This window comes from Symphalangus syndactylus, chromosome 24 (assembly GCF_028878055.3).
Source record: "Symphalangus syndactylus isolate Jambi chromosome 24, NHGRI_mSymSyn1-v2.1_pri, whole genome shotgun sequence".
NCBI classification, from domain to species: Eukaryota; Metazoa; Chordata; class Mammalia; order Primates; family Hylobatidae; genus Symphalangus; species Symphalangus syndactylus.
The window spans coordinates 36945613-36965126 of NC_072446.2; the positions used below are offsets into that span (position 1 = coordinate 36945613).

The window sequence follows — 19514 nt, forward strand, 5'->3', positions numbered from 1 at the left end:
TATATTCCATCTTTGTGCAAGGCTAACATTAGCATAGATCATGAGGGGAGACCATATGAGTCTCACTGCTCTTGTAGTGGCAGGGTAGATTTCAGATTGGAGTGAATTACAAAATGTGAACTGTTGCTAAAATGGTTGGATATAGAAATAACATTCTCGGAATCGGTTCGTGGTTCCATCAGTTATGCGACTTAGGACAGATTATTTCCCTCTGGCCTCAATGTTTCTTTTACAATATGGGATTAAATTAGATAAGCTTGTGTCCAGTTTTAAGCTTCTGTGATTGTATGAACCTAGCCATTCGGTTTCTGGAAATCTGTACTGAGTTTGGACCTTAAACTAAAGTGACCAGGAATGGAGCTCCAAATGTTGATCTGGGTACTGCTCTCCTGGTTTCCCTAGTGTGGTAGTGATGCCACACTGCAGCTTGAGAAATTCAAAGGGGAAGAGTCTTCATCTCTCCTTTTGGAGGCTGTCCCTGTCCTGCTAGTTATGTCCTGGAGCAGGTAGACCAGAGGCTACCTCCTCCTGGATCCACTCCTCCTTGGTCCAATTAACCAAGAAGGAGTTAATGATACTGCAGAAGGACCCAAAGATGCACTTCCCTGTTTGTGAGCACCTAAAGGGACAGTTGACACTGAGTACTTACTCTGTGCCTGGCAGGGGATACTTTCCATGACTGTCCCCATGTAATCCTCACAAATAACCCTGTAAAGTTAACATTATTATTCCTACTTTACAGGTGGGGTAATCCAGGCAGAGAAAAATAATAGTAAGGAAAACAAAGATGTTTTAATCATGGATGCCTGTATGACTCCACAGGTAGAAACCCTCAACTATCCCCAGCCCCTCCCTGACTTTTAAGGAAAGTGGGAGGCCCCTGGCAGCAGTCTTCTGTCATAGATTCTGAGCTGCTGGGGAAGGAGCCTTTTCAGTTTGCCAACTCCAACTATAGTGTGGAGGGCCCTTACCTATTGGTAAGGCTTCTTGGCCTCCACAGTCAAGCTTATGATTGCAGAGGGGCACCTGAACTTATTTTGTTGTTTTTTTGTTTTCGCGACAGAGTCTCACTCTGTTGCTTAGGCTGCAGTGCAGTGGCGTGATCTCAGCTCCACCTCCTGGGTTCAAGCAATTCTCCTGCCTCAGCCTGCCAAGTAGCTGGGATTACAGGTGTGCACCACCATACCTGGCTAATTTTGTATTTTTAGTAGAGACAGGGTTTCACCATGTTGGCCAGGCTGGTCGTGAACTCATGGCCTCAGGTGATCCAGCCTCCCAAAGTGCTGGGATTACAGGTGTGAGCCACTGCACCCAGCCTGAGCTTATTTTGAAGTGCTCACGTGAAGACTTAGTGTGTTCAGAGTCTCTGGGCAGAGAAAAACACCCACTCCACTACAGTCCTATCCTGCTTTTGAGAGCCTGTTTGCAGGTTCTAGCAGGGGAGCACTCATATATCCTTGACCGAAGACCAGTCCTCCTCTCTCAGGGATGGTCCTCTTCGCTCGAGCATGCAGCTTCGGGACGGATGCATGTGGAGCGGTGAGGGAGGAAGGGGACACCCACCTAGCCAGCCAGATTAGCCAAATCAACCCTGGTGATCAATAGGGTGACAGATGTCGCAGCCAGATCGTCCTCACTTCCCTATCCTGCATTTGAAGACCATGTAGTCCTCCTCAGTTTGCTTCCTTCTCCATATCCAGTTTTGTCCTCAAGTTAGGTTCTTTTTGAAGAGTTAGTTGTACAGTGGTTAGATTTGTTCAACTTTTGGATAAGCCTTTGGGGATGTTGGAGTTAGATTAGTGGCTTCCGGTTTTTTGTTTTTGACCTTCACCCAGTACAGCAAAGTGGGAAACCTTGTGGCCATCTTCTTTCTCATATTTTCCCACCTTTTAGTTTTTGTGTGCATATGTTAAGCTTTGTAGTGTTGCCAAATACTTTGTGTCAGCCTGACTCCTTAGTAGTATATGGATCTAAGCCAAATTTATTGTTGAAAATTTCATTTTATGAGTACCATTCAGTAGCCCTTAGTCATATGTATGAATAAGGAATGTGTAGTTTTATAGAAAGGATTTTCATTTTTGGTTCAGTTTGTGACCTATGAGGAATATCCTTAGAGCTGCTGATGTAAATTTGGAGAATCCCCGAGTTAGAGAAGTAGGGATAAGAAAACTTGTCTAACTTCTCCATGTCCTTTGATGAGGCCAAAAAGGAAAAAGAAGAGTGGTGGTTGGTGGTCGGTGTAGTTTGTCTTTTCAATCTTACGGGAAACAGTGTTCCATGGGTGGTCCTTCGTAAGCCTATGGAGGCTTTTCTGATTGGCTTTCAAGACTTGATCCTGCATCTGTGAGCTGATCCAGCATGCCAAGGTAGGCAACAGGAGTGTGAGCATGACATTGGTTTATTAAAGGAGTGATCCTGCCACCCAGACCTTCAGCCCTCTATGCCACCTTCTTGCAGCCTCTGTGCAACTTCTGGTCATTACCTGGGTGGATAAGGAATTGGGAATTGGAGGCTGGTGCCTTTCCGGGTTAGGACTTTGGAAGTGGAAGAGGGAAGTGTTAAGGACTGATGAATGAATTTCAGCTCATTTGGCACTGAAATAGATCCCACTGGACCCAGGAGAAATCTGTTCTTGGTTATGAATAGGAAAATTAGAACTTCCCAAGGCAAGGGAAGGGCGGCCATAGAAAATGAAGGGCAAGTTACTCCCTTGTAGCAGAGAATGGGATTCCCTATCGACAGTATTATGCTGGTAAACTGGCTGGCAGGGTGAAGGAAGCCATGACTTTTTGCAGTTGCCCAATTTCTATAGTTTTAAACTTACCAAGGCCACCTACTTACACAATTTCTAATATGTAACAGTTGGCTCTCGCAAGCCATACAAGCTTGCGCCAGCCCACTGCTGCAGACTTCCCTCAAGTATTTGAATTCTCATTATGTGCTCAGGTATATGCTGTGTGGCAGGAGATGCTGAAACTTTATTCTGAAGAACTTTGTCATTTAATTGACAGGCAAGAAGCTGGAGAAACATCGACAGAATACAGTTGTGTGGCATGAATTGAATATAGTGGTCCAGAGTGAGAAGTTGAGTGCTAGAAAGATCATGAAAAGGGGAGCATATGTAAGCTAGGCTTGAAGGATAATGATAATAGCTAACACGTGGTCACAGCAGTTCCAGACTCTGTACTAAGCACCATGCATACATCATTTATATTAATCTTCAGAAATAGATACTATCCCCCACTTTACACCTGAGGAAACTGAAGTTTAGTGAGATTAAGTATTCGCCCAAGTTATATAGATATGACGTCAATTTAGTGTTGTATTATGTCATTATTGTGGCTAGGAAGGAATAAGGCTAGTATTTGGAGCCTGGTCACTTCAGTGCAGAACCCACACTCTTGCCCACTGCATCAGATTGCAATTGAATATAAAAAGGGAAGCTTCAGTCCAAGGTTCGAGATTAGGTAGGAATCAGAATATCTGAGTTCTAGTCTTCATTTCACTTATCCATATATGTGGCCTTAGCCAAACCACATCTTCCCTCTATGCCTTGGATTGAGGGACTTGAATTAGATGGCCACTCAATTCTTTTATATTTCTGATATATTGTGACTTTTAAGTTGTAAAAATGGGAATGAGTATGCCTTTCTTAAGGGACAGTGAGAGAATGTGCCCTGCTAGGGCACATTGAGGTTGGCAGAGGGAGTAAACAGAAGAAAACAAACTATAAAGGGTGACTCCCAAGTGGTAGAAAGCAGAGGCAGAAAAATGTTGGAGCTGTAGACTCAGCTGTTCCATTCACAACACCTGACTAGCCCCAAATGGAAGGGTCAAGGGGGTGGGGACATAACAGAGATGATAAACTGGTGTTTTGTGTTGGATATTCCTAGAAAGCCTACTTCTCTCGCTGGCTCAGCAGCAGGTCAGAGCTAGATTTGGGTCATTTCTGAGGATCCTTGAGTATCACTCCTTTCCTAGCATTCATAAATTTAACATACCAATAGAGCATCTGCTATGTTCCAGGCACTGGCACAGAAGCAAGACTAATCTGGTCCCTCTGCTTGTTGAAGTTACAGTCCAAGAGGAGAAATACATAATAAGCAAGTTACACATTTTGATAGGATTATAAGAATTGGGGTTTTGTTGGATTAGAGTCAGGGGATATCTGTGACTTCAACATAACAGATTGGAGGGGACTGAGAGTGGAAATGGTAAAACCAGTTAGACTATTAGAGACATCGAGCCAAGATGTGCTCAGTGATGAAAGACTGCACAAATATCACAAAAATCAATGATAAATTTTTTTTTATTGACTCAAATGTGATATTTAATACAGTTCTGGAAGATTTTGGTCCTAAAAAGGAGGTTGAAAGTCCATGGGGTTAATTATAATGGCAGTATATGAAAAATGCATGAGTCTGGTTTAAAGTAGTTATTCAAGAGATGTAGGACAGAAGAGTGACATGAACAGTTTTAATCACAGATTTCTAAGCAGAGACAGGCTTAGAGGTAGATTTCAAAGGAGATTAAACATGTTTTGGAAGAGATTAATAATACCATGGTTTATAGATCATTTAAAGGAAATGTTGCTCAAAGGATAGAAAACTACAGATGGAAAAGATTTGTTTATAAAGAGTTGTGATTCCAATGAGAAAGAAAAGGAGACAAGTCTGTGGACAAAACTGCTTGCACAGGAAGCTCTGACCTCAGAATGGAAGCCAGGCCACCTTAGGGGGCATCTCATCAGTGAGAGTTCAGCCCCTTATGCTCCTGAGGCAGTATGGCTGGGGTTTGATTCTGGGTTCAAAAAACTGAAAAAGGATGTAGTCCAGGAAAAGTGGTGTAATGATAATGATTAGGAAGGAATAGTCCACCAGAAACTGAGGCCTACACAGGAAGATAATCGTAGCCCACTACATGTGTTTGGCCCAGACCAAGGGCATCTCTTTTGGGGACATTTGAGAAGTCATGGAGTGGGAAGACAGCAGCTCCAATTGTTGCCTGTAATCTTACCACCCCAAATAATGACTGCTAATGCTTTTGTCATTCACAACAATCTCTTACCAGGGGGAGGACCTGTAGTTCTCCAATTAAAAATTTCCCTAGCTGGGTGCGGTGGCTCATGCCTGTAATCCCAGCACTTTGGGAGGCCAAGGCGGGCGGATCACCTCAGGTCAGGAGTTCAATACCAGCCTGGCCAACATGGTGAAACCCTGTCTGTACAAAAATATGAAAATTAATCGGGCTTGATGGCAGGTGCCTGTAATCCCAGCTACTCTGGAGGCTGTAGTGGGAGAATCGCTGGAACCCAGGAGGCGGAGGTTACAGTGAGCCGAGATGGTGCCATTGCACTCCAGCCTGGGCAACAAAATGAGACTGTCTCAAAAAAATAATAGTTTCCCCAACGTTTTATGAAAATTTTCAACATGTAGCAAAGTTGAAAAAAATTATAACCATATATCCACCATTTCAGATCCTACAAGTTAAAATCTTGTTTTATCACATTTCTTCAACAACTCCTTTTATTTTTTGGTGGATTTCAAAAAAGTTGCAGGCATCAGTACACTTCTAAACATTTCAACATGCCTTAACTTTAGTGCAACATTTGTTTATGGGTTGTTGGGTTTTTGTGTTTTTTGTTGGTAAAATTTTACAATCAGATGTGTACACTCAGTGTTCCTTTAGATGGAAGTGGCAAATGCACACACTCCTGTGACCCACATTCTTAGAATGCTAAGAACGTTTCCCTTCCCACTGGGAGCTCTCTGCCTCTGCTCAGTTAATACCTGCCCTTCCCCTGGGGGAGAAGGGAGGACAACCAGTGTTCTGAATATTTACATCACAGATTCGTTTTGCCTGTTCTGAAACTTCATAAATGGGATCTGTTTATTCTTCATTTTTATTCATGTTACAGATACTAATAGATTTTTTTGTTGCTGAATAGTTTTCTATAAACTTCACAATTTGTTCTCATATTGATGAATACCTGGGCTGTTTCAAGTTTTTGGCTATTGTGAATAAAGCTGCTGTGAACATTCTTATACAAATCTTTGTGGACATAATGTTTCCATTTCTTTTGGCTAAAAACATAGGAGTGGAATCGCTCTTGGGCTAGGTGTATGTTAGGTTTTTTGATAAGCTGCCAGACTGCTTTCCAAAGTGGTACATTTAATGCTTTCACTGACAATATATGAGAGTTCTATATCCTTGCCAGCATTTGGTGGTGGTGGTCTTTTTAATTATACTTTTAGCCATTGTGGTGGGTATGTAACAGTATCTCATTGTGGTTTTATTTTTCATTTCCCTGATAACTAATGCTGTGGATCACTTTGCTTATTTCTGATTCACATATTTTCCTTTATGAAGTGCCTGATCAAATCTTTTGCCCATTTTAATTGACTATCATTTAATATTGAATTGTAGGAGTCCTGCATTTAAATTTTAAAGTTGAACTGTACAAGTTTAGGATAGGGGAGATTTACTGTTACACATCACTTCAAGGCCTGAAGTGTGACTTGAGCAAAAGCACATTCACCATTTGTTCAGCAAATGGTTATTAGTACCAGCTATATACTAAGTACTAATACTAGTGACACAGAGATAATATCCAGCCCTAGTTCAAGGACCCCATAGTTTACAGGGTAGACAGACAAAAGTAAAAATTATGGTGTAGCTTCAATGTTAAGTCAGTCACTAAATACTTACTGATGAGTATCTACTGTAGGATAGATAGATACTGCTGTGGGTCCTGGAGCTAGCCGGAGTTCCTACTCTAGTATAGCTTATTTTCTGGAGTGTATAAGGAGGGAGACAGAGTGCAAAAGCCCTGAGGTGATAAATAAGGTTGGTGTTAGGTATATGTGGATCAGAAAGGCCAACCTGGCTGGAGGATAGTTGAGTGGCTAGATTAGTTGAGTGGTTAGGCAAGGGTAAGGTCTTGCAGGGCCTTGAAGACCATGGTAAGAACTTTAGGTTTTATCTTAAGTGTTTTGGAAAGGCATTCCAGAGTTTTCAGTGGAGAAATGACATGATCAGGTTTCTGTTTGGCTAATAAACCCAGAAATGTGTGTGTGTGGTCGCAGAAACACTGATGAGGAAACATCGCAGTCATCCAGAGCAGAGACAAGAAAATCCTTCTTGGGGAAAACAGGCAAGGGTTCATAAAGGAATAATGTCATATTAGAACCATGGATGACAGGACATTTGCTAGGCAGGAAACTCAGGCATGTGTGTTAGATGAACCAGAAATAACTTAGGATGACTAGTTGGGTGGGTGGGTGAGTGAGCGGCAGGAGGTAGAGCTGATGGCAAACTGGGAAGGGCTTTGAAGGTTGATCTAGGGATGCAGGGTTACCAAATTGCACAACTACCAAATTCTATGTAGGTATGTCCTTTGGAGTTGTGCAGCAAGGTAGCTTTGCTAGGGAGTTTGGCTCTGAACCTAAAGGCAGCTATATGGGGCTTTTACTTAGGATAGAGACTGGAAGCTGGCATCTGGGATGACCAGGTGGGGCAGTGCTAGGACAGAAACCAAGCAGGACGCAAGAGACTAATAAGGCCTGAAGTTAGGTAGGAGGTGTTGAACTGGAAGTGGAGGCTTTGGACTTAGAATGAACAGTCAAGAAGATTTGAGGTGTGGATTGGGGGGAAAAGCTAATGAGGCCTTTTTATTTATTTTGCCTGTTTTGTTTTTGTTTTTTATTTCATATGAGGCCTTTTAAAAAATACAGAACAGTATAAAATATTGAAACAATACAGAAGTATGGAGTTCACAAAATTCTCATCTTCCACTCTGAGCTACCTAAAACATTTGGTGTATCTTCCATTTTTCTGTGTGTGTATTTATTTATTTTATGTTTGTATTCAAATCTATTATAAAGATACACCTACAATTGAAGTTTAAAATGGAAGTTTACAATTGAAGTAAAAAATGGTCATACTCTTCTTATTATTATTATTTGAGATGGAGTTTCCTGTACAGTGCGGTGATCTTGGCTCACTGCAGCCTCCAACTCCCAGGTTCAAGTGATTCTCCTGGCTCCCGAGTAGCTGGGACTACAGGTGTGCACCACCACACACAGCTGATTTTTGTATTTTTGGTAGAGACTGGGTTTCACCGTGTTGGCCACGCTGGTCTTGAACTGACCTCAAGCGATCCGCCTACCTCAGCCTCCCAAAGTGCTGGGATTACAACAGTGAGCCACTGCGTCTGGCCTATTTTTTATTTTTTCATAGGATACCAATATAATATAGTTCTGGCTTGTTTTTTAGCCACTATTCAGCATGCCGTTGTTCAGATGTATCATATGTAGTTGATAGACCTTTAAGCTGCCTTAGATTTTTCGCTATTCCCAGCATTAGTGAAATGAGCATTCTTTTTTATTTGTCTCTGTACTGTGTAAACACTGCCTTGGAGAGCATGTGAGGTGACATGCATGGAGTTCAAATTGTGACTTGGGGGAAGCTGTGATCCTCATCCCTTGAGGGAGCATGTATTCTGCTCTGGGTCTGTCCTTGGGGAACCTCCAAGGGAGTGATCAGGATGGTCAGAAGTCTGCAGGCCACATTCTAGGGGCAGCAGTCAAAAGAACTGGGGCTGTTTCTCCAGATTTCAGCTGGGACTGTTCACAGCTTCCAGGTATCAGATGAGTTCTCATAGGGAGATAGGGTAAGGCCTTCCCATGGAGCCCTAGGCTGGGGAAGAACTACCAGGTAGAAGTAAGAATTCCACACAGTTAGGTCAGTTTGGGTAGGATTTATATGGACTTAGACTTTCTGATGATTGAATTGTAAGACTGGGTTTTCTATCACTGGGAGTGTTCATGCAGGGGCCAGGGTGCTGTGGAGGGGCAGTATGTGAAGGAAGTTGAACTCTGAAGCATTCCAACTTTGATAACAGCATTCCAGATGGAGACTATGAGGGACCAAGATGGGGTGCTGTGGGCTGCGAGGGAGGAGCGATTGACTGAGGATCAGTATAGGGGAGGGCTGATGCTGGAGGCATCTCAGGGTATAGCTCTGGGAAACCTGGAATGCTGAGTGAAGCTCAGTGAAAGATCTGACCTCGTGTGCACTGCTGGTAGAGTGGTCTTCAGGTATATGGGCCAAGGGGGACACAGGGATAACAAAGAGGTCTGAAGGTGATTGTTATGGTGGCTGCAGGAGGACGGAATACCCGGGTGTTGTCGTGATCCATGCAAGAAAATAATGTTTCCAGCAGAGGGAAGGGGTGAATCAGAGAAGCTTGGTGCTGCCTGATTACAAGGGCAAGACATCAGTTTGGAGCTGGCTGGGCAGGGAGCTGGGGCTGGAGATGAACTTTCAGATTTCATTCTGCAAATACGTATTGTCTAGGTGCTTGGGATAGAGCAATAAACAGAACAGCTAAATATTCCTTTCTCACAGAGTTTATATTCTAGTGGGGGAAACAGTATATACATGTATATAATGTTAGACATTGAGAAAAAGCAGAAAAGGGGTATGCAATGCCGGGGCAGTGGGGTTGAAATTTTAGAGGGGCTTAAAGGGAGAGCCTTTATATATATATATATATATATATATATATACACACACACACACACTAACATATAACAGGGAAGATTATTTTGGGTAAAGACTTGTGGGGAAAGGGAGCAGTGAGCCATGTGGGTATATATAATGTAGTGAAAGAACACATTCCAGGTACTGCAAAGTGTTTGGGGTAGAAACAAACCTGGCTGGCTGGGTGTGGTGGCACACACTATCATGCCAGGACTTTGGGAGGCTGAGGCGGGTGGATTGCTTGATCCGAGGAGTTGCCCAGCAGCCTGGGCAACGTAGTGAGACCTTGTCTCTACAAAAAAAAAAAAAAAAATTAGCTGGACGTGGTGGTGCACACCTGTAGTCCCAGCTACTTGGGAGGCTGAGGTGGGAGGGATTGCTTGAACCCAAGGGGCAGAGGTTGTGGTGAGCTGAGATCTCACCACTGCACTTCAGCCTGGGTGACAGTGAGGCTCTGTCTCACAAAAGAAAGAAGGAACAAACAAACAAACTTGGCTTATTTGAGGAGTGACAGGTGGCTGAAATGGAGTGAGCAAGAGAGATGATATTACAAGATCAGGTTAAAGAAATCTGGACCTTCCAGGACCTTATAGGCTGTGGTATAGTTTGGATTTTTTCTTTTCTTTTCTTTTTGGAGATGGAGTCTAGCTTTGTTGCCCAGGCTAGAGTACGGTGGCACGATCTTGGCTTACTGCAACCTCCACCTCCCAGGTTCAAGCAATTCTCCTGCCTCAGCCTCCCAAAGTGCTAGGATTACAGGCGCCCACTACCATACCAGCTAATTTTTTTATTTTTAGTAGAGACAGGGTTTCACCATGTTGGTCAGGCTGATCTCGAACTCCTGACCTCAAGTGAGCCACCATATCTGGCCAAGTTCGGAGTTTTTCTAAGCTCAGTGGGAAATGGGAAATATTAGAGGGTTCAGGCAGAGGCGTGATATGACCTCACTTTTTTTTTTTTTTTTTTTTTTTTGTGTGTGTGTGACAGAGTCAACCTCGGTCCCCCAGGCTGGAGTGCAGTGGCGCGATCTCAGCTCACTGCAAGCTCTGCCTCCTGGATTCACGCCATTCTTCTGCCTCAGCCTCCCGAGTAGCTGGGACTACAGGCGCCTGCCACCACACCTGGCTAATTTTTTGTATTTTTAGTAGAGACAGGTTTTCACCGTGTTAGCCAGGATGGTCTCGATCTCTTTACCTCGTGATCTGCCCACCTTGGCCTCCCAAAGTGCTGGGATTACAGGCTTGAGCCACCGTGCCCGGCCTTTTTTTTTTTTTTTTTTTTTTTTTTTTTTTTTTTTTTTTTGAGACGGAGTCTTGCTCTTGTTGCCCAGGCTGGAGTACAGTGGCACGATCTCGGCTCACTGCAACCTCACCTCCTGGGTTCAAGCCTCCTGGGTCCTGCCTCAGCCTCCTGAGTAGCTAGGATTACAGGCACACGCCAACATGCCTGGCTAATTTTTGTATTTTTTTTAGTAGAGACGGGGTTTCACCATGTTGGCCAGGCTGGTCTCAAACTCCTGACCTCAAGTGATCTGCCCACCTTGGCCTCCCAAAGTGCCAGGATTACAGGCATGAGCCACTGTGTCCGGCCTCACTTATGTTTTAATAGGATCACCCTGATTGCTGTATTTAGAATAGCCTGCTGGGGTGGAGATGGGGGAATGGAGGTGGAGATGGCATAGAATAAGGGAGACCAGTTGAAGAGGCTAATGCTGTAAGCCAGGTGAGAAACAGTGATGGCTTCGATTGGGCAGCAGCAGTGGAAATAGGAATTGGACATTAGCAGTAGAGGTGAGGAGAATTAGTAGGGGGATCATAACTCCACCACAAGAGTTAGGTCCCCAGAGTTAGTGAGAAATCATTGGAAGAAGATACTTTGTGGAGGATATTATCTGGATCATAGTTATATTTGGGGTTATGTTAGGATCAGAACTTGGATTAGGGTCTGACCTGGGGCCAGTAAGAGGGTCAGAAAGATTTATTGGTCTTTGCAAAGACCAAGATTAGAGTCTGGGTTTGGACAGCCCTATTGGGATTAAGACAAATTTTAGGGTGAGGATAGTTTGGGGTCACAGTTGTAGATGGAGGCTAGTACCCCTTTTCAGTATCTTCAGACCAGGGTTGGTTGTAACTGCCATCTTCTGTGCCAGTGAGCTCACCTAGGGGTGGAGGGATTTGAAGGCTATAAGGCCTTCTCTTCCTTGGGTGTCACGGGGATGGACGTATGCTCAGCCCTGCCTGGGTGACGCTTGCTGGCCTTCTCAAGCTGGGACCTGCAGTCGGGGAAGGGGAGAGAAGGCTCTCTGGTGCTTGACACAGCTTCTTTTCCCTCAGATGGCCCACTGCGTGACCCTGGTTCAGCTGTCCATTTCCTGTGACCATCTCATTGACAAGGACATCGGCTCCAAGTCTGACCCACTCTGCGTCCTTTTACAGGATGTGGGCGGGGGCAGCTGGGCTGAGGTGAGGCGGATTATGGAGGTTAAGGTTGTGGAGGGTGGCTAGGATTGTGTTTTGGGGTGGAGGCTGTGACTGTGATGCTTACTGGCCTCTGCCCACAGCTTGGCCGGACTGAACGAGTGCAGAACTGCTCAAGCCCTGAGTTCTCCAAGACTCTGCAGCTTGAATACCACTTTGAGACAGTCCAGAAGCTACGCTTTGGAATCTATGACATAGACAACAAGACGCCAGAGCTGAGGGATGATGACTTCCTAGGGGGTGCTGAGTGTTCCCTAGGACAGGTATGTAGGGCTGGGGATTAGGATGCTTCAGATGCAGGTCTGTGAGACAACCTAGCCTGCCTGGAGGTAGGGGGCAAGCAGGACCTAACCCTGCCTGTTATCCTGAAACTCCCTTCCCTGCTTTTCCCCAGATTGTGTCCAGCCAGGTACTGACTCTCCCCTTGATGCTGAAGCCTGGAAAACCTGCTGGGCGGGGGACCATCACGGTAAGGAACCCAGCAAGGGTTGGGGAGGGACTTAACATCAATGAATTCATGAGGTGATGTAGTCTCCCCTACCTAGGTCTCAGCTCAAGAATTGAAGGACAATCGTGTAGTAACCATGGAGGTAGAGGCCAGAAACCTAGATAAGAAGGTGTGTCTGGAAGTAGGCCCTGGTAATCCAAGAGTTAAGGGGCCAAGGATGGTATATGGGGGATGAGGGTGTGGACAGAGGGATGGCATAGTGGTTGTTTGTTCCTGAGTCTTGTAATTGGGGTCTCGCATTGGCAGGACTTCCTGGGAAAATCGGATCCATTTCTGGAGTTCTTCCGCCAGGGTGATGGGAAATGGCACCTGGTGTACAGATCTGAGGTATGAGACCCCTGGGATTGGGTAGGTTGGGGTAGGAGAGAATCTCCTGGGGCCTGTGACTAGCAAGGTTTGGAACTCAGGGAGAAAGAGACTGCAGGTGGGTAGAGAAGTGTGGCAGCTCCTCACGGGCCATGCCAGAGCTCACTGGAGGCCTTGGCCTCCACCTTCAGGTCATCAAGAACAACCTAAACCCTACATGGAAGCGTTTCTCAGTCCCCGTTCAGCATTTCTGTGGTGGGGACCCCAGAACACCCATCCAGGTGAGGAGCTTGCCCCCTGAGTGGACTGCGCTGGGGAAAACCTGGGGAGAGACTTACTCTCATCTGCCACCTGACTTGTTTATGTCCACACACACCTTCCCCTCAGGTGCGATGCTCCGATTATGACAGTGACGGGTCACATGATCTCATCGGTACCTTCCACACCAGCTTGGCCCAGCTGCAGGCAGTCCCGGTGAGTGCTGGTCCTGCCAGGGGTGTGGAAATGGGCCTAGATAGCTGAAGCTTGGGGGAGAGAGGAAGGAGAAGGCAGCTCGAGTCCTTGACTGATGTTCTGAGAATTTCCTACCCTAATTTTTCTGTCCTCACCAGGCTGAGTTTGAATGCATCCACCCTGAGAAGCAGCAGAAAAAGAAAAGCTACAAGAACTCTGGAACTATCTGTGTCAAGATTTGCCGGGTGAGACAAAAGCCCATGTAACCAAGGCTCTGATTCCTGAGCTCCATGACACCAACTGCTATCACCCCAGGCATGACCGTGGTTTCATTTGCAGGTAGAAACAGAGTACTCCTTTCTGGACTATGTGATGGGAGGCTGTCAGATCAACTTCACTGTAAGTTGCTTTACCAAGGGTAAGAGAACAGGTCTGGGGCTCAGGGTGGTCTTTAGCTGCCTTCCTCACCTCCTCCCAGGTGGGTGTGGACTTCACTGGCTCCAATGGAGACCCCTCCTCACCTGACTCCCTACACTACCTGAGTCCAACAGGGGTCAATGAGTATCTGATGGCACTGTGGAGTGTGGGCAGCGTGGTTCAGGACTATGACTCGTGAGTACCTGCCTCTCTTGGCTATACCCGCTCCCTGCAGATGCTTCAGCCTCTGGGCTTACAGTCTCCTCACTGCCTCTTGCCCAATACACTGTCCTCCCACAGAGACAAGCTGTTCCCTGCATTTGGATTTGGGGCCCAGGTTCCCCCTGACTGGCAGGTGAGCTTCCTCTCTTTCTGCCACTCCTATTTTCAGTTTCAGGGTCCTGATTTTGGGGGATGTGGTAAATTTACTTGCTACCTGGCACTCAGCTTTAAGAGGAGATGCAGGGATGGATTCCTGCAGGCATGTAGACAGCCAAGTGCTCAGGACTCCATAGCTCCTATAGGAATCTTGGCACACGCCAGTGTCCTTTTTCATTCTTAGCAGAGGTCATGGGGAAAGAACCTCATTTTCATTCTTGTCTCTAGGTCTCGCATGAATTTGCCTTGAATTTTAACCCCAGTAACCCCTACTGTGCAGATGAGTTTCCCCCATCCACCTTGAGGCAGGTCTGTCCACACAAAGAGGGGCAAGCCTGCACGAGTAAAAGGGAGAGTGGGGACAGATACCTGCCTTCATTGTCCAGAGGGTGGATTTTATTTAATTTTAATTTATTTTTTGAGAAGGAGTCTTGCTCTGTCACCCAGGCTGGAGTGCAGTGGTGTGATCTTGGCTCACTTGCAACCTGTGCCTGCTGGGTTCAAGCAATTCTTCTGCCTCAGCCTCCCAAGTAGCTGTGACTACAGGCGCTTGCCACCATGCCTGGCTAATTTTTGTATGTTTAGTAGAGATGGGGTTTTGCCACGTTGGCCAGGCTGGTCTCAAACTCCTGACCTCAGGTGATTCACCTGCCTTGGCCTCCCAAAGTGCTGGGATTACAGGTGTTGAGCCACAGCGCCTGGCCTAGAGGGTGGATTTGAGAGCTAGGCCTCTGGAATCAAATTGTCATGCCAGGCCAGGAGTGGTGGCTCACACCCGTAATCCTAGCACTCAGTTTCGAGGCCAAGGTGGGTGGATCGCTTGAGCCCAGGAATTCGAGACTAGCCTGGGAAACATGGCAAAACCGCATCTTTACTAAAATTACAAAAATTAGCCATGCCACCAGGCATGGTGGCAGGCGCCTGTAGTTCTAGCTACTCAGGAGGCTGAGGTAGGAGGATCACCTGAGCCCAGGAGGTTGAGGCTGTGGTGAGCCATGATCATGATCATGCCACTACACTCCAGCCTAGGTGACAGAGTGAGACCCTATCTCAAAAAAAAAAAAAAAAAAAAAAATCATGCCACATGACTTGGGGCAGGTTGCTTAATCTCTGTGTGCTTTGGTTTCATAAGAAGACTAAACATAGGAAATTGAGTACTCAAGGAGAGGATACAAGTAAAGCAGTAAGCCTGGTACTTATTAAGTGTTCTCCAAAAAATGGTATCTGTTATATTATCATTATTATCTTTGCCTAGAAGCTAACAGGTACTTATTTGAGCATCAGTGGAAGCCTTGTTTACCTCCTTGCAGGGTGCATTTTGCCAGAGTCCACCAAGCCCTTTTGTTTAGGGCCAAACCTTTTGACTCCCCAGCACCCCCAGGTGGGCACAAGCTAAAGTGGAAAATCTGACCTGACCTGATCTGATCCGGGTTTTAAAATTTTAATTTTGTGGCCGGGCGCGGTGGCTCAAGCCTGTAATCCCAGCACTTTGGGAGGCCGAGGCGGGCGGATCACGAGGTCAGGAGATCGAGACCATCCTGGCTAACACAGTGAAACCCCATCTCTACTAAAAATACAAAAAATTAGCCGGACGTGTTGGCGGGCGCCTGTAGTCCCAGCTACTCGGGAGGCTGAGGCAGGAGAATGGCATGAACCCGGGAGGCGGAGCTTGCAGTGAGCCGAGATCGCGCCATTGCACTCCCGCCTGGGAGACAGAGCAAGACTCCGTCTCAAAAAAAAAAAAAAAAAAAAAAATTTAATTTTGTATTTCAACATAAGTTCAGACTTAGAGAAAAGTTGCAAGAATAGTCATAGGAGCTCAGTTCCTTGGAACTCAGGGGTCAGGGCCTGAGTTCACAGGGGCTCTTCACCTTTATCCCAATTACCCTAACCTAACATTTTACCACATTTACTTTCTCTTTTCTCATACATGTATACAGTGTGTATGTGTGTGTGTGTGTGTGTGTATGTTTGTGTGTGTGTGTGTACACATGTATACATATACACACACATTCACACATTTCAAGGGAAAAATTAAAAATGTATGTGTTTATGTATGTACACACATGTATACGTGTGTTGGAGAATGCTGTAGTGAATAGCCCTGCCTCAGGTTTGCCTCTGTGGCCCTACCAGCTTTGTACCCATCATTATCCACCTGGCTTTTTACCTCTGAGTACTTCAGTATCTCCTAAAATCAAATACTCTTTCTTACATTATCACAGAGCAATCCTCAAAATCAGGAAATTAACATCTATACCATTATCCAACCTATAGCATTTATTCAAATTTTGCCAATTGTCCTAATGTCTTTTACAGCAAAAGAAAATCTCAGATCACACATTGCGTTCAGTTAGCACATATCTTTTTATATGGAAGACTTCTTGCCTTTCATGATATTCACATTTCATGATATAAACAGTATAGGCCAGATATTTTCTAGAATGTCGCTCAGTTTGGGTTTACCTGATAAATCCTCAGGATTAGATTCAGATTGTACATTTTTGGCAGGAATACCACCAAAGTGATGCTGTATATTCTCAGTGCATCATATTCAGAGGAACATGATGTTGATTTGTCCTATTACCAGTCATGTTAACTTTGGTCACTTAGTTAAGGTAGGATCTACCAGGTTTCTCCACTATACAAGTACTATTTTCTCCTTTCTATTTAATAAGTATATTTTGGGAAGAGACTATATAAATACCCATCACATAAGCATCAACTGTCCCCTCTAGTTTTATTTATTTATTTATTTTTTATTTTTTGAGATGGAGTCTCGCTCTGTCACCCAGGCTGGAGTGCAGTGGTGCGATCTTGGCTCACTGCAACTCCGCCTCCTGGGTTCATGCCATTCTCCTGCCTCAGCCTCCCGAGTAGCTGGGACTACAGGCGCCTGCCACCACGCCCTGCTAATTTGTTTTTTGTATTTTTAGTAGAGACGGGGTTTCACTGTGTTAGCCAGGATGGTCTTGATCTCCTGACCTCGTGATCCGCCTGCCTTGGCCTCCCAAAGTGCTGGGATTACAGGCATGAGCCACCGTGCCCGGCCTTAGTTTTTTATTTTTTAAGTGACGGGGGTCTCACTATGTTGCCTAAGCTGGCCTTGAACCCTTGGGCTCAAGCAGTCCTCCCACCTCAGCCTGGTGAGTAGCTGGGACTACAGGCACATGCCACTGTGCCTGGCTATACTCTCTAGTTTTAACATCCATTGATGATCCTTGCCTGAATCAGTCATTTATGTGATTGTCAAATGATTGTGTAATTCTTCCTTCTACATTTATTAGGAGCTTTCCCTTCTCCCCCAGTAATTAATCCATAGTATGGATCCTTATTGTATCAAATGGATCATTATTAAATAGGTTATAATCTGATGCTCAAACTCCCCTGGATTTGTCCAGGAGAATCCCTCTTATCTGGGTGTTAATTCAAGCTGTGATTTAGGGCAAGTCCCCTCCTCTCTTTGAACCTTAGTTTCCTCATGTGTAGGAGAGAGTTAAGTACCCTGGTTTATAAGGGTGAATGAATGAAATGCACCCAGGTTCCGAGATCTCCTGGGCTGGGATGGGGTGATTTCAGGACTGGTGTAGTCCTGAGAGGTCCAGGATTTTACGGTATTTCTTGCTGTCCTCTGCAGGCATCCAGGGCATTGTGGATGCCTACCGCCAAGCCCTGCCCCAAGTTCGCCTCTATGGCCCCACCAACTTTGCACCCATCATCAACCATGTGGCCAGGTTTGCAGCCCAGGCTGCACATCAGGGGACTGCCTCGGTGAGAGTCGTGGGCGGCAGTGGCAGTGGTGGCAATCAAGGGCTTCCTTGAGGGTTATGGAACAAAGGACTTTTTTTTTTTTTTTTTTTTGAGATGGACTCTTGCTCTGTCACCCAGGCTGGAGTGCAGTGACAAGATCTCAGCTCACTGCAGCCTCCACCTCCTGGGTTCAAGTGATTCTCCTGCCTCAGCCTTCCTAATAGCTTGGATTACAGGTGTGTGCCACCATGCCCAGCTGGTTTTTATATTTTTAGTAGAGACAGGGTTTCACCATGTTGGCCAGGTGGTCGCAAACTCCTGACCTCAAGTGATCCGCCTGCCTTGGCCTCCTAAAGTGCTGGGATTACAGGCGTGAGCCATCGCACCTGGCCTGTAACAAGGGACTTCTTATGAGTGTGGGGATGTGTGGCTGGGGTGTTTGCAGGGGTTTGGGAGAGGATCTGTTTCAGGACATGAATGGGCTTGTCCCCAGCAATACTTCGTGCTGTTGCTGCTGACTGATGGTGCTGTGACCGATGTGGAAGCCACATGTGAGGCTGTGGTGCGCGCCTCAAACCTGCCCATGTCAGTGATCATTGTGGGTGTGGGTGGTGCTGACTTTGAGGCTATGGAGCATCTGGACGCTGATGGTGGACCCCTGCATACACGTTCTGGGCAGGCCGCTGCCCGCGACATTGTGCAGTTTGTACCCTACCGCCGGTTCCAGAATGTGAGTGGGTGCAAATTTGATCTGGGAGTTTACCCTTTCACTTTTCCCTGATGTGAGTAGGGTTGAGGCCCAAGGGATGCTCACCTTTTCCTCTAAGTCTGGGGTATGGTTGGGTTCTTGGGTATGAAATACAGATTTTGGGCAGCTGTTCTGGGCCACCACTGACTTTTCCCTTTTCTTGGCAGGCCCCTCGGGAGGCATTGGCACAGACCGTGCTTGCAGAAGTGCCCACACAACTGGTCTCATACTTCAGGGCCCAGGGTTGGGCCCCGCTCAAGCCACTTCCACCCTCAGCCAAGGGTCCTGCACAGGCCCCCCAGGCCTAGGTTCCCTCGGAGGCTGTGGCAAGTCATCAATCCTGTGTCCCAGAGGTCCCTCTGGGCCACAGCCCAACCCTTCTCACTCTCCTCAGTGCTAGCACTTTGTATTTTTTGATACTTTTATACTTGTTTCTGCTTTTGCTGCTCTTGATCCCACCTTTGCTCCTAACAACCCTCATTCAATAAAGACCAGTGAAGACTAATGCTTTGCCACCACTCTGTGTGTTTTTAGGTGGGAGGCTGCTCTGGGCAATGTTTACATCCCCTCTCTGCACCTCAGTTTGTTGACTTAGGGGTTGTTAAGTGAAGGATGCCTCTGGTGTAAAGCCCCACTCAAAGTTGAGTATTTCTGGGCAGATACCTATTCATTCTAGAGACACTGACTCACTGTTTTTGAAAATACAGCCAGGGGTGGTGTCATGTACCTGTAATCCTCAGCTTGGGAGGCTGAGGTGGGAGGACTGCTTGAGCCCAGGAGTTCCAGAGCAGGTCTGGGCAACATAGCAAGACCCCATTACACACACAAGAAAAGGAAGTACAAAGTTTGAATGTAAGCTAAACACCCAGCCTTCACCTTCCCTCCCTCAGGGCAGAGCTGGACTGGGAATACAAAGATGGAAAGTGTCAGACCT

At 46.0% G+C, this 19514-nt stretch overlaps 1 protein-coding gene across 38 annotated transcripts in view; it reads left to right on the forward strand.

The window, feature by feature from the left end:
• Nucleotides 1-19085, forward strand: part of CPNE1 (copine 1) — a 39516-nt gene extending 20431 nt beyond the window's left edge. For 12 of the 38 annotated variants that reach the window (XM_063633658.1, XM_063633659.1, XM_063633654.1 and 9 more), the window contains 15 exons: nt 11877-12005; nt 12104-12283; nt 12415-12489; nt 12566-12637; nt 12775-12855; nt 13026-13115; nt 13222-13308; nt 13446-13532; nt 13627-13686; nt 13766-13899; nt 14005-14059; nt 14311-14357; nt 17715-17853; nt 18326-18562; nt 18748-19085. In XM_063633658.1, coding sequence (XP_063489728.1) covers nt 11877-12005; nt 12104-12283; nt 12415-12489; nt 12566-12637; nt 12775-12855; nt 13026-13115; nt 13222-13308; nt 13446-13532; nt 13627-13686; nt 13766-13899; nt 14005-14059; nt 14311-14357; nt 17715-17853; nt 18326-18562; nt 18748-18888 — 1614 coding nt within the window. In that variant the 3' untranslated portion in view covers nt 18889-19085. Of the gene's footprint in view, nt 1-11876; nt 12006-12103; nt 12284-12414; nt 12490-12565; nt 12638-12774; nt 12856-13025; nt 13116-13221; nt 13309-13445; nt 13533-13626; nt 13687-13765; nt 13900-14004; nt 14060-14310; nt 14358-17714; nt 17854-17946 lie in introns of those variants that run through there. The other 26 variants (XM_063633672.1, XM_063633670.1, XM_063633668.1 and 23 more) reach the window with 12 other exon arrangements.
• Nucleotides 19086-19514: the final 429 nt, after the last annotated feature.